Below are 14367 nucleotides of genomic sequence, written 5' to 3' on the forward strand. Positions count from 1 at the left end.
CAGAAAGGGGGTGGGGATGGGGGAGGGAGCTCGCGACCTAAAGTTGTTGAATTCAATATTCAGTCCGGATGGCTGTAAAGTGCCTAGTCGGAAGATGAGGTGTTGTTCCTCCAGTTTGCCCTCAACCGTGTACGGCCCATCTCCCGCGCATCCGCCCTCATGCCTTCTCCTCCCTCCCAGAAACATGATAGGATCCCCCTTGTCCTGACTTATCACCCCAGCAGCCTCCACATTCAAAGGATCATCCTCCGCCATTTCCGCCAACTCCAGCATGATGCCACCACCAAACACTTCCCTTCACCCCCCTCTATCGGCATTCCGTAGGGATCGCTCCCTCCGGGACACCCTGGTCCACTCCTCCATCACCCCCTACTCCTCAACACCCTCCTATGGCACCAACCCATGCCCACGCAAAAGATGCAACACCTGCCCCTTCACTTCCTCTCTCCTCACTGTCCAAGGGCCCAAACACTCTTTTCAAGTGAAGCAGCATTTCACTTGCATTTCCCCCAACTTAGTCTACTGCATTCGTTGCTCCCAATGTGGTCTCCTCTACATTGGAGAGACCAAACGTAAACTGGGCGACCGCTTTGCAGAACACCTGCGGTCTGTCCGCAAGAATGACCCAAACCTCCCTGTCGCTTGCCATTTTAACACTCCACCCTGCTCTCTTGCCCACATGTCTGTCCTTGGCTTGCTGCATTGTTCCAGTGAAGCCCAACGCAAACTGGAGGAACAACACCTCATCTTCCGACTAGGCACTTTACAGCCTTCCGGACTGAATATTGAATTCAACAACTTTAGGTCGCGAGCTCCCTCCCCCATCCCCACCCTCTTTTTGTTTCCCCCTTCCTTTTTTTTCCAATAAATTATATAGATTTTTTTTCCCCCACCTATTTCCATTATTTTTAAATATCTTAAAATCTTTTATGTTCTCCCCACCCCCACTAGAGCTATACCTTGAGTGCCCTACCATCCATTCTTAATTAGCACATTCGTTTAGATAATATCACCGACTTTAACACCTATGTGTTCTTTTGTACTATTGTTGTTGACATCTTTTGATGATCTGCTTCTATCACTGCTTGTTTGTCCCTACAACCACACCAACCCCCCCACGTCTCTCCCCCCCCCCCCCCCCCCCCCCCCCCCGCCACACACACACCTTAAACCAGCTTATATTTCAACTCTTTCTTGGACTCGAACTCAAGTTCTGTCGAAGGGTCATGAGGACTCAAAACGTCAACTCTTTTCTTCTCCGCCGATGCTGCCAGACCTGCTGAGTTTTTCCAGGTAATTCAGTGAAGTAGTAAACTGGTTCTGTTGCAGAAGAGATGAGAACTTAAATAAGGTGACCAACAGAAAAAAAAATGATAAGCATAGACGTAGAAATGTTGGTGTATTGACAAGGAGCATGGAGGAATCCAATTTCAACCAGGCACAGAGCTTTGCACAGAGTGTGGAGCCCATCCTTTCCATTGTGCAAGTGGTGGCCAACTCCATGACCACATGTAAACCTAACCATGAGGTGGTGTTCGATGACCAATGTCTCAGCTTCCATTGCAGTACAGGCAGAAATCACCAAACATCTGAGTGCTGCAGTGGAAGCTTAGACTGAGGGCATGAAATCACAGCTTATTGCCATGAAAGCCCAGCAGAAGGATTAGTTGAGTATTGTATAGCATTCAGGTGTTTTATTGGATCAAGTTGGCATGTAACAGTTGTTTTGTGGTGGCTTTTATTTCAGCCTTGTGGCCAAGAGGACACAGTGCTAGTCAGTGATAGAGGGATGGTAAGGTGTGTGATTGTTGCAGAATGGGGATCTCAGGTTATGTTCAGTGGAACTGTGGTAAAATGAGGTGATCACAGAGAGCCCGTGCAGAAAGATAATTTGTTCGTTGCCTGCTCCCTTCCTCCTGCACTTCAGCTGCTCATTGTTTCCCTGGTGGCAAGGGTTGTGCCCTCGTGATGTGAGGTTACGCAGGACAAAGCAGACCACTGCAAATTGAGATACATGCTCTGACAAGTACTATTGGGCTCCTCAAGTGTGGTCCAGACATCGAACATGTTTGTTGAGCACTTTATTGGTCAATGGTCTGCTTTATGATGTTTCATGCATGGTTCTCACCACACACAGATCACATGTACTTGGGTTATGCAAAGAGTCATGAACTAGCTTTTAGATGGATAGTCCGTTTCAACCTGCGGGTTTAACGTGGCGGTTCAAATGCTGAGAGAGCAGTGCACTGCTACAAAAAAAATGCATCCTGACTGCTGCCAGGAAATTAAGCATCCACCCGCATGACGTGCTGAGTATGGTCAACTGCACATTCAGCAAGTGGTGACCTTTGAGATTGCAGTACACCTCAACATTTAGATATGTCACCCACAAAACCATGGGAGTGCAGTCAATGGTGCCTTACACCATGGGGAAATCTGCTATCCTGCCAAAGCCATTTGCATTCTCCACCTGCTTCTCTATGGTCAGAAAGGAGATAATGAACTCCCCTGCCTGGCATAAACAGCTACTGGCCGCAATATTATGCTCAGTTCTGAGATTGCAGGTCTGTTTGCAAAAGATGGTAGATTTCTATAAACATCTCCTTCGCAAAACAGAGTTGATTGCATATACCATTCCTGTCTTAGGTAAAGATAAAATAAATATTCCTAAATGGATAAGGCCTCCTGCTGAGAAACCGTCACCTCCTCCATCTGTGAACAGCTTTTTGTTTTCTCTGCTCATTCTCCCTCTTGTGCTCCAGGCCAAGGGGGATGGTGACTACAGATGCATGTGTGGGAGAAAGTGGGGTGACTGAAGCCCTTGAAGTCAGAAGAAAGTCTTTCACTGCACATGCAATATCACTCCCCATCGACTTCATCAACTAAATTACTCTGCACCAGTGGGAGGCATTCAAGGAGGAAACAGCGAGAGTACAGGGAAAATGTGTTCCCGTAAAGACAAAGGTGGGGACCAAGTCTGGATAACCCAGAATGTCAAGGGATATAAAGGTTAGGAGTAAGAAAAAAAGAGAAGCTTATAGCAGATACCGAGGGCTCCATACGGCAGAGTCCCTAGAGAAGTGTTAAAAAGTGCAGAAGGGGAACTTAAAAAGGAAATTAGAAAAGCTAAGTGAGTGCATGAGAATGCTTTGGTGGGTAGAATAAAGGAAAACCCAAAGTTTTTTTTAAAATATATAAAGAGCAAGAAAATAACAAGGGAAAGAGTAGAGCCAATTAGGGACCATATAGGTAATGTGTGTGTGGACTTGGAAGAAGTGGGTACAGTCCTCAATGAATACTTTGTGTCAGTCTTCATAATGGAAAAGGATGACACAGGTATAGACATCAGGGTGGAGTACTGCGAAATATTAGAAGAAATTAACATAGAGAGCGAGGAGGCACTAGCAGGGTTAGCAGCCTTAAAAGTGGATAAATCTGGAGGCCTGGATGAATGTATCCCAGGCCATTGAGGGAGACAAGGGAAGAGATATCAGGGGCCCTGGCAGTAATTTTCAAATCCTCTCTGGCCACAGGAGAGGTGCCAGAGGACTGGAAGATTGCTAACATTGTCCCAATATTAAAAAAGGGAGGAAGGAATAGATCAGGAAATTACAGGCCAGTCAGTCTAATCTCAGTGGTGGGGAAGTTGCTAGAAAGAATTCTGAGGGACAGAATATATCTGCACTTGGAGAGACACAGATTAATCAGGGATAGTCAGCATGGATTCGTTAAGGGGAGGTCATGTTTGACAAATTTGATCAAATTTTTTGAGGAGGTAACCAGGAGTGTTGATGAGGGTAATGCATTTGATGTGGTCTACACAGACTTTAGCAAGGCTTTTGATAAGGTCCCTCATGGCAGACTGATCAAGAAAGTAAAAGCCCATCGGATCGAAGGCAAAGTGGCATGTTGGATCCAAAATTGGCAGAGAGGCAGGAAGCAGAGGGTGATGGTAGAGGGATGTTTCTGTGACTGGAAGTCTGTTTCCAGTGGGGTTGCGCACGACTTGGTGCTGGGGCCCTTGATGTTTGTGCCGTACATAAATGATTTGGACTTAAATGTAAGGGGTGTGATCAAGAAGTTCGTGGGGGACACCAAAATTGGTAGGGTGGTAAATAGTGAGGAAGATAGTCGTAAACTGCAGGAAGATATCAATGGATTGGTCAGGAGGGCAGAGCAGTGGCAAATGGAATTCAACCCAGAGAAGTGTGAGGTAATGCACTTGGGGAGGGATAACAAGGCAAGGATTACACTATGAATGGTAGGACCCTGGAAAGTACTGAAGATCAGAGGGACCTTGGAGTGCATATCCATAGATCCCTGAAGGTAGCAGGGCAGGTAGATAATGTGGTTAAGAAGGCATATGGGATTCTTGCCTTTATTAGCCGAGATATTGAATACTAGAGCAGGGAGGTTATGCTGGAACTGTATAAAATACTGGTTAGGTCACAACTGGAGCAGTGTGTGCAGTTCTGGTCACCACACTATAGGACAGATGTGATTGCACTGGAGAGGGTGCAGAGGAGATTTACCAGGATACTGCCTGGGCTGGAGGATGAGATATGAAGAAAGGTTGGATAGGCTGGGGTTGTTTTCCTTGGAGCAGTGAAGGTTAAGAGGGGACTCGATAGAGGTGTACAAGATTATGAGGGGGATAGATAGGGTGGATAGCAAGGCACATTTTCCATTAGTAGAGGGATCAATAACCAGGGGGCATAGATTTAAGATAAGAGGTAGAAGGCTGGGAGGGGAGTTGAGGAGAAATTTTTTCACCCAGTGGGTGTTGGGAGTCTGGAACTCACTACGCTGAGAGGGTGTCTGAGTCAGAAACTATCATAACATTTAAGATGTATGTAGATATTCACTTGCATTGTCATAGCCTCCAGGGCTACGGGCCAAGTGCTGGAAAATGGGATTAGTATAGTCAGATCTTTGTTAACTGGTGTGGACATTATGGCCCGAAAAGCCTCCTTCTGTGCTGTAAACGTCTATGAGTCTATGGAGGGGTCCATCTTGCAGCTGAACACATGTTCAGCTCTGCATGTTTAAGGAAGGCGTTAGCTAGAGCACCAAGGTTGAAAAAGAACTGACATCAAGTCAGCATGTGATGTCATGATCTGTCTACTCTGTACAGATCTGTGTAAGTTCCTGATGACTATGCCACTGACCGCTCCAAAACAACATGTGATGCAGGCCATGCTGGAACTGTATGCACATGGCACAAATGCTGTTTTGTGACCAAAATGACATCTGTAGTGCTGACACTATGGATGCTGTGCAGCTGAGTTTTGCAGCCTGAGTCTTTGCCAGCATAAGATCAAGTACCCACAAATAAACATACTTAGGCAGATCTGTCCAGGAAGGAGCTGGGGTGGTAATATCCCAGGGCATTGTGATTTGCTTGAGTATAAGAATTATGCAAAGATGCACCTGTAAAATGTCAGGTTCTGCTATGAGAATTGGAGTTTTGGAGTTTTTCCTGTTTGAATATGAACCTCAATTTCTGGAGGTGAACACTTTTGAGCTGCTTGACCGGTAGTACCAGCCAGAAAACCTGATTAATCATTCTTCTAAATATCAGTACACATGGAGATGCTGCATCATTGTTAGTGCAACAATTTCTGAAAGGTGCCTGGGCACCACGGGCTAAAATAAAGTCGTGCTTTGAAAATTAAAGTGGAATCTTGTGAGACAGGGCTAAAAGTTGTTTTCAGGCACAGAAATTGTGATGCATGATTACCTCCCTCCCAGTCAAGCTGAGACAGGCAGCATGCAAACTGAGTACTGCCTGTTCATCAACATGATTGCACCAAGCCCAGTGCAAAACGTGCTGCTGACTGGCTGCGTGCTCAACTGGGCACTTGGGAGTGTGCATGGTTTGCCCGACTTGCCGTTAACCTGTTCTTTTTAAAGGGAGGCGCACTCTGGGAACAACAGCTACTGAAATAGTCTCAAAGGACAGAATTTTAACTGTGGCATGCTGTTCCTGATGGCGGAACAGGAATCGGGTGCTACCTCTGCACTCTTGCTTTTTACTGGTTCCCACACGATTCCAATTAAAATTTAAAGTGCCACAGGTGGGAGAAGCTTCTCAGTGGTGAAACCCACTGTCAGCTGACAATGCAGCAAATACAGGTGGGCTATATAGAGCCTCCTGGTCAAACAGAGAGGCTCTTCGTCATGGCCACAACTTTCCTACCCAACTCCATTGCCATTAACATAAGATTTATTGAGAGCACAAAGATGGCATGGGGTGCTTTTCAAATTTATGTTTCATTGCAAATGTTTCACATTACATTGGTTTCATGTTATTCATATGTGCATCATTGTTATTTGTTGAGACCAGCTTAGTCAGAGAGCTAAGTGTTCAGGCAGGCTTTATGGTTGGCGCATATTGATGTTTACAGGGGAGCTAGGGACATTTCTTTATTGTGAGAGAAACAATGTTGCGTTTTTTTTATTCACTCTTTACCGAATGTTCCTGCTAGTGTCCAGTGTTGTACTCACCACTCTGTGGGACATGGCTGAACTTGCAGGCTCAGCTGGTCCTCACTTTTATGCATTGTATAGGACATTAATCGAGATCATTCTCAATGGGGATAATAGAAATGTTGTAGGTGAACTCAAAGCCCTATAAGGACTCTGCCAGCCAACATCCTGAGATGGACCCACATATGGATAGTACTGACATTGCCCTTTAGGCTCCTCATTTTCTTACCTTGGCTAGCTGTTCCCACCACACCCAGGATGCCAGGCCCTTTCCATTTCACTCCTCCATGCTCCCAACCCTACTCTCTGTCCTCCCTTGGATACCTCTTCCATGCCTCCACACCTCAGACCCCTCACTACCATCACCCCACGCCTCCCCACCCACCACTGATGTGTCCTTGCTGGTTTGAGCAAGCTGCCATTCTTCTTTACCCCTCCCTTGTGCCACAGGGTTCAACAAGGAAAACAGCTGACCTTAGACACAAATGGCAAAAGCCGACTGCTGCATTACACGTGTAAACAAATGTGAACCGGGTGCCATGAGATTCTTCTGAGCCACTAACTTAATCTTGAAGGGAGGTCACAATAAAAAAAAGCTTTATGCTAATGAGTTTCATAGCAAGAAAACGTATGATAAGCGGGAATCTGCCACAGGATAGTATGAGGCCTAAAATGCCACAAATATGTTGCTGACTTAATTCTGGATCTCAACGCGCTGTGAGGAAATCGAAATTTCAGCTCCTGCCTAACTCAGTCACCCGCATACCACATTTCCTGCTTTTGCAGGCTCCATTAAAATCCCCACTAAAGTCTGTGTTGGAAGGAAGAAGACAGCAAATAGAACCACAGGCCAGAGAGAGGTTCCCAGGTTGTTGAATGTGACGCTAGAGATGTTGGTGTTGGAGTAGACAGGAGGAGATGATGTTTCCCTCTAGGCAAGCCCTCCAAATATGTGGCCATGAAGGTCAATTCCTGGAGTCTAGTCCAACAACCTGGCTGCAGTGCCGCAAAAAGTTCAATGGCCTCACACAGGTGGTAAAGGTCAGCAAATGCCTCTTCAAATTGTTTCCCCTACTCACTGTACCATTAACTTATCATGCTGCTCAATGTTTCACAAATTCCTCACTGACCAATTGGTAACCAGGGATCATAGCCAACATTCAGATGTTCCACCTCCCTCTCATACACTTACCAATGCTGCCAGCCTCATACCCGCCTCTCATAGCTTCCATATACCTCCAGCTATTCATAATAGGATCAATAATCACAGAGGCAGTTTTATCGCCTTAAATAATTGGAGTAATATCCCTCAATTTCTGCTAATTGTGAATGCACTCAATTACCTCCGACAACTGAAATATTTCAAAATTAGGAATTTTGGTTTTAATTATATGTGCTAATTTGCTCTGAAAATCTTTAATAAACTTTCCACTCGACTTCCAAAATAAAGAGTAAATAGAAAAGCTGCTGCAATAGTTCCCATTGTAGGTGGTATGGTGGAGCATTGTATGCAACATAGCATGTAACATTCAGTGTATGTAACATCACCTATTGTTACAGCATTGTGAAAATGACCTACATCTGATACTAAATTAGTGACAAAAAATAACCATGAGAAAGGCATCTGGTTAGACCTGGTTGATCTGCAGCTGTATAACTGAGAAGGATAAATATTGCTCAATGAACTCAGGGGCATATTCTAGGGACCAGGATGCTCTTTAAGAGAGGAGAATTGGACTGAGAGGCTCGAACACCTAAACAGTCGGAGTCTGTCTAACTTATTCTCCATTAATTTCATTAGAAGAAAAATAAGGCAAGCTGCATTACACATGTGTGATTTTCCCCATATTTGTCTTTCTGTACCAATGATAGTTCACAACTTGGTGGTATAGATGAAATCTACCCCATGGGTTTTCTTTACAGGTCACCCAAGGCCTTGTGCAAACTGTAGCAAGTTCTTCATATTTTGGTAGAGAATAAGTGAACAAAACATTTCACAGGGAAGTATCAGTAGGTAGAGGGGATCAACTGAGAACCCATCATTCTACCCCTAGCAGTCTCATAAGTACAAGCCAGATGAAGCAAAAGTACAAATCAATTTCATCAGCCTCACAATTAAAAAGTCAACACATCTATATCATCAAGGAATAGCAAACAGAATTAAACTGTTCCTTGATTGTTACAGTATGTTATTTAGCCTTATCAAAGCTGGCAAATGAATTTCACTATAGTAACTTTCTAGAGCACACTCACCAAGTGTGGTCATCTTCAACCCCACATGCCCAAGCTATTTTGAATTGGCATAGCTCAGAGGATTCCTTCCAGGGACAGAGGTATATATCTGCATACAATTAAAATATTTCATACCTTTATCACCGTCTTAGCTTGTCCTTCAAACTCCCAACTAATCTTTGGAGTAGGACGGCCAGTGACAATAGCTGGAATTCTCAAAGATGTACCAGCACGGCAACTGAGGAAATCTTGTGCACTGACTTCCAATGTAATATCTGGCTCCTCTGTAAATCATGAAGGAAAATATGTTCGTTATAACTTGCAAAAAGTGTATTCTAATATTCTCAACTTCTAAGTTTAGAGGTACTTACCTAGAGTTTCTTTCACAATTATTTCTGAAGTTGGTAAACTTGGTTCAGATTCCCCTGCAGCATTAACAGCTTTAATACGGAACCTGTACTTCTTCAGAGTCTGTAAGTTGGGCACCACATATTCACAGTTGGGAACTAGTTTATCTGGATCTGATGCTCTTTTCCAGTCCAATGAACCCTCCTCCTGCATCTCAACAATATAGCCTTGAATTGGGCTATGACCATCTTTTGCTGGGCGTTTCCATGCCAGTGATATTGTATTCTTTGTTTTGTCAGTGACTTCAGGAGATGATGGAGCACCTGGTGGATCTTCAGAGAAAAAAAATCATACTAATGTTGATCTATCCTATTTTCCTTATTATGTTTGAATATGCTTTTGTGATATTTGCTTGCTTTAAGCAGAGTAATAAAACGTCAAATACATTTGACAATGTTACAAATCTCATCATTTAAATTAATTAAAATATTATATTTATTATTGTATGTACATCATTTTAGAATAGTTTTATTTTAATTAAAGTTTAAATCAACAACTGTTCCTTTAGCTGAGACAAAGAAACATATATATCCAGAGATGAAACTTACTTTTAGGATCAGTTGCCAAAACAGGATCAGAAGGTTCACTAGGAGGTCCAATTCCAGCAGCATTTATTGCCATGACTCTAAACTGGTACTCAACATCTTCCATCAAACGAAGGACATTAAAATTTAGGCCTTTTATAGCTGGCTTTGTCAGGGGAGCTCTGTTGACACGTGACCAATACACGCCTCCAACCTCTCTCTTCTCAATATAGTAACCTGTGATTGGAGAACCACCATTGTCCAATGGAGGATCCCAAGCTACAAGCATAGAGCACCTCGTAACATCAGACACTTTTGGTTTACTTGGTGGTCCTGGGAGGCCAAATGGATCTTTGATTGTCACTTTTTCAGACATACAACCATCACTAATTCCATACTTGTTCTCTGCTCTGACTCTAAATTGATATTCTCCATCAGTTGTCAGCTTCCATACCTAAATAGAAGAAAACTTTGGTTACACATATAAAATTTGCTCAACTATATTAAGAAGCTTATGAAAACATTGACTTAATGCAATAACATGAAAAAAGAAACATTACGCCATATCGTCTTTCAATGATATAGTTTGTGATCTCCTCCCATTCAGATTTCTTCTTGCTTGCATCACGCTTGTCAACAATATAGTTAGTTATGTCACTACCACCATTGTCCTCAGGGGCATCCCAGGTCAGACAGCAGGATTCTGCTTTAATGTCAGAAACTTTAAGGTTTCTTGGTGGTGAAGGTTTATCTAAAGTTAAAGAAGTGTGAAATAAATCAATATTTAAACAAAATAGTAAATTTTTGGGTATTTAATATTTTCTCAAATTCTTTATTGCAATTGTTTTGTTTCCTCACCTAGAATATTAACATCCACAGATTGGGATGCTGTTCCTAGGTGGTTTGAAGCGGTAATAGTATAAGTATCTGAATCCTTTCTAACAGTTGCAGGAATACTAAACTTAGTCATTGCATTCATTCTTGATACTACTTCAGTATCTATCTTCTGTCGGTCAGTTGATTTTTCTACCACAGTCTCCCCTTTACTCCATTCAATTTTGGGAAGAGGAAGACCTTCCACCTCAGCTGGAATGTCAATTGGTTCACCAGCTTTCACAGCTATAACACTTTTCTTAACTTTCAGTCGCAATCTCACAATTGGAGGCACTGTTAGGAATATAAGCAAATCAAACAAGAACAAAAATGTTAATAAATTTTGAACATTTGGAAGAAAATCATACTTATATTTCCCATATGGAAAGGTCAATAGCACAAGACATAACTACCAAATGCATGTACCTTCATCATCTTGCACTATTACATTAAGAGTAATTGATGGTTCACTTTCTCCAATTTCATTGACAGCTCTGACACGGAAGTCATACATGTTTAGATCTTCTAGGTTATCAACCACAAAAGTTGTATCTGGACAAACCAATTGGTTAACTCTCTCAAATGTAGGTTGGTCATGTCTTTTCTTTTCAACAATGTATCCCAAAACGGGTCGACCACCATCACTTCGTGGAGGTTTCCACTTAAGTGTAACTGTTGACTTTGTCCTCTCTGTGTATGTAAATTTCTCAGGTGATGTTGGCGGACCTATAATTAAAATACATTTCCAATTCAAACTGTGACATATCTGAACAGAAATTATTTAATTCTCCTGCTTTCCTCACATCTTACCTAGCGGATCAACTGCAGCTATAGGTCCAAGTGTATCGGAAGGACCACAGCCATATTTATTTTTAGCACAAATACGGAACATATATTCCTGTCCTTCAAGAAGACCAACAATATCACATTTGGATTTTTCTGTCTCCATTGGTTGTCTCCAGGAATGCATTTTAGCATCCTTTTTCTCAATAACATAGCCTATGATATCACTGCCACCATCATCTGTAGGTTCAGACCAGTTAAGTAATATCATCTTTCTTGTAACAACTACAGGTTTTAGATCCAGTATAGGGCCAGGTACATCTGAAAGAAAAAGGTGGGATATACCATTTAGATTTAACTATGATATTGATATAGATTATCAGCCTAATTTACATTTGCTTATTTAGTATGTGTCTTACCCACAACGTCCACTCGGGTCCATGCAGATTTGGTGCCACTGCTATTTGTAGCAGTGACTATATATCTGCCAAAATCACTTCTTTGTGCATTTTTTATAATTAACTCTGTCTTGGTACCAACTGTTTCGATAACAACAAGGTTTTCATCAAGTTTTCCATCTTCCTTGCTCCATTTAATTTCTGGCGTTGGTCGGCCTGTTACAGTGGCAGGAAGCCTGAGTATTTCTCCAGCTTGTTTTAGAACGCCTGCTTTTACACTATCATCAAACTCTACTACTGGAGGCTCTATAAAACAAGATGTGCTTTATATAAAAACTGAAATTGAAAAATAAATTGAAAAATATAAACTAAATAATTGCTTAATTTTTAATACCTCTTGGATCCATTACAGTTACAGCTTCAGTCTGACCAGGAGCTCCTTCTCCAGCATTATTGACTGCTGTCACACGAATTATATAATCTGCATCTTCTCTAACCCCAAAGACTGTGAACTTGCGATCTTTAACTAGTCTTTCTGTGCAGCGTGACCATTCTTTTGATCCAACAAGTTGCTTGTCGACATGATAACCAGTGATGTCACCACCACCATCATAGATAGGAGGATCCCAGATTACATCTAATGATGTTGCACTTGTATCTAGGATTCTTGGTATTGGTGGTCCAGGTGGCACTTAAAAGGGAAAGGAAAAACAAAATTAATTGTGAAATGAATAAGAGGTGTATTAAAATGTGCTTTACAATTTATCAGCTACTGTTAAGCCAGTACTTACAAATTGGGTCCTGTGCTGTCTTGGGATCTGAAGGTAAACTGAATTTTCCAGGACCAGCTGCGTTTTCTGCACAGACTCTGAATATATAAGTTAATCCTTCCATGAGGCCTTCAGCCTGTACTTCTAGAGCATTTAACAAGTTTTTATTAACGCGAGTCCAATGTGTGCTGTTAATTTCTCTTTTTTCAATCCAGTAGCCTAAAATAGGGCTACCATTATCTTTTGGTTCATTCCATGTAACAACCATACTATTTCTAGTAACATCCACCACTTCAGGTTTATCAGGTGCCTCAGGAGGATCTAAATTAGAAATAACAAGGATATGTAAATTGCAATACAGGTATCAACAACCTGATATTAAATATCATTGGCAAAAATGTTGGAAACTACATTATATCAATAAGGTAATTCTTTAAACAATGCTTGTGACAAATAACATTTTAACAATATTTAAGCATTGCATCTTATATGATGATGATTTTGGCAAAGAGAAGTAAAAGCTTACCAAATGGATTTTTGGCTGTAAGTGGCTTTGAGACATAAAATGGACCAGGGCCAAATTTATTTTCAGCTGCAACACGGAAAATGTACTCTTTTCCTTCAATAAGTTGTGTCACATGATATATGCAATGTCTAAGAGTTGTTGTTACAGTAATCCAGCTGATTTCAGCTTTGGAATTATCTTTCTTTTCCAAGATATAATTGAGAATCTCACTACCACCATTGTCCAAAGGAGGATCCCATTTACAGATGACTGAATCTTTTCTGACTTCCTCAAATATGAAGTTGACTGGTGGGCCAGGTGTGTCTAGAATGCCAAAAACAAAACTCATAAATTATGTTAACAGTAACAACAGTAAATGTTTGCATCTTAGCAACCTCTTTGTAACATCTATGAAAGAACTTATGTAACATTGTACCTAGCACATTAACATCACAATTAGCATGGGCGACACCATGATCATTTTCTGCTTTGACAGTAAATTTTCCATAGTCTTTTCTGATGGAATCCCGAACCATCATTTCAGACTCTCCTGTTCTGCTGTTATCAACAGTTAAACGTTCTGGTAAACTGAGAGAAAAAGGCTCCTCCTCTACAACTTCCTTCTTCCTAGCTGGTATTCTTTTTTCTACTCTCTTTTTGATATCTTCAGGTCTGATTATTTCATCGTTTCGATGCCATGTCACAGTTGGATATGGAGAGCCAGAAATACGGGCTAGAAGATCAATCTCATCACCCCTTCTGACATTTAATCCAAACTGAAGGTTTCCAACGAGGAAGACCTTTGGTGGATCTGTACAAAAAAGCAGAATAATTGTAAATATTATTGATCTATCATTACTGCATTGTACAACCTTGAAATTGTTGCAAATTGTTTCCTTAGCTGATCATTTTTAAAAACTAAGGAATCAAGTTTCGACCCATTTAATGATTTTTCTTAGCCTCACATGAAAAAGAACACTCACCAACTGGGTCTACAGCTTTGACTCCTGGAGTTATTCTTGAAGGATCACTAACTCCAGCAATATTCTCAGCACGTGCACGGAACTGGTATTCATTTCCTTTCTCAAGATTTTTTACAGTATAAGTCAGAACAGGGACCAAGTACTCGTTGCATCTCTCCCATTTGTCACCGCCTTTAGCTATCTTTTCTATGATATAGCCCATGATCTTACAGCCACCATCATAAAGAGGTGGTTTCCATGTTAGTGTTGCTGATTTTGATGTTGGATCCTGGACCTCAAGATCAACAGGTGGATCAGGGCGTTCTGAGGAAAATTAAATGCATAAATTAATAATATTCAAAATATTACAATGATTACAGACTAAATAGATACATGTTGTTTAGTGATGATTTTTCTCCCAAA

General features: G+C 41.7%; 1 protein-coding gene across 1 annotated transcript in view; it reads right to left on the reverse strand.

Moving 5' to 3' along the window:
• The window catches only part of ttn.1 (titin, tandem duplicate 1), a 685821-nt gene that overhangs the window by 86064 nt on the left and 585390 nt on the right, over window positions 1-14367 (reverse strand). Inside the window, exons 218-230 of the mRNA XM_041201521.1 lie at window positions 13966-14268; window positions 13419-13793; window positions 13004-13306; window positions 12499-12798; window positions 12102-12398; window positions 11729-12013; window positions 11337-11630; window positions 10953-11252; window positions 10512-10820; window positions 10214-10404; window positions 9678-10107; window positions 9093-9401; window positions 8857-9005 (exon numbers count right to left, since the gene is read on the reverse strand). Of these exons, the coding sequence (XP_041057455.1) occupies window positions 8857-9005; window positions 9093-9401; window positions 9678-10107; window positions 10214-10404; window positions 10512-10820; window positions 10953-11252; window positions 11337-11630; window positions 11729-12013; window positions 12102-12398; window positions 12499-12798; window positions 13004-13306; window positions 13419-13793; window positions 13966-14268 (3845 nt within the window). The remainder of the gene's footprint in view (window positions 1-8856; window positions 9006-9092; window positions 9402-9677; window positions 10108-10213; window positions 10405-10511; window positions 10821-10952; window positions 11253-11336; window positions 11631-11728; window positions 12014-12101; window positions 12399-12498; window positions 12799-13003; window positions 13307-13418; window positions 13794-13965; window positions 14269-14367) is intronic.

Source organism: Carcharodon carcharias, chromosome 12 (genome assembly GCF_017639515.1).
Source record: "Carcharodon carcharias isolate sCarCar2 chromosome 12, sCarCar2.pri, whole genome shotgun sequence".
Taxonomy (NCBI): Eukaryota; Metazoa; Chordata; class Chondrichthyes; order Lamniformes; family Lamnidae; genus Carcharodon; species Carcharodon carcharias.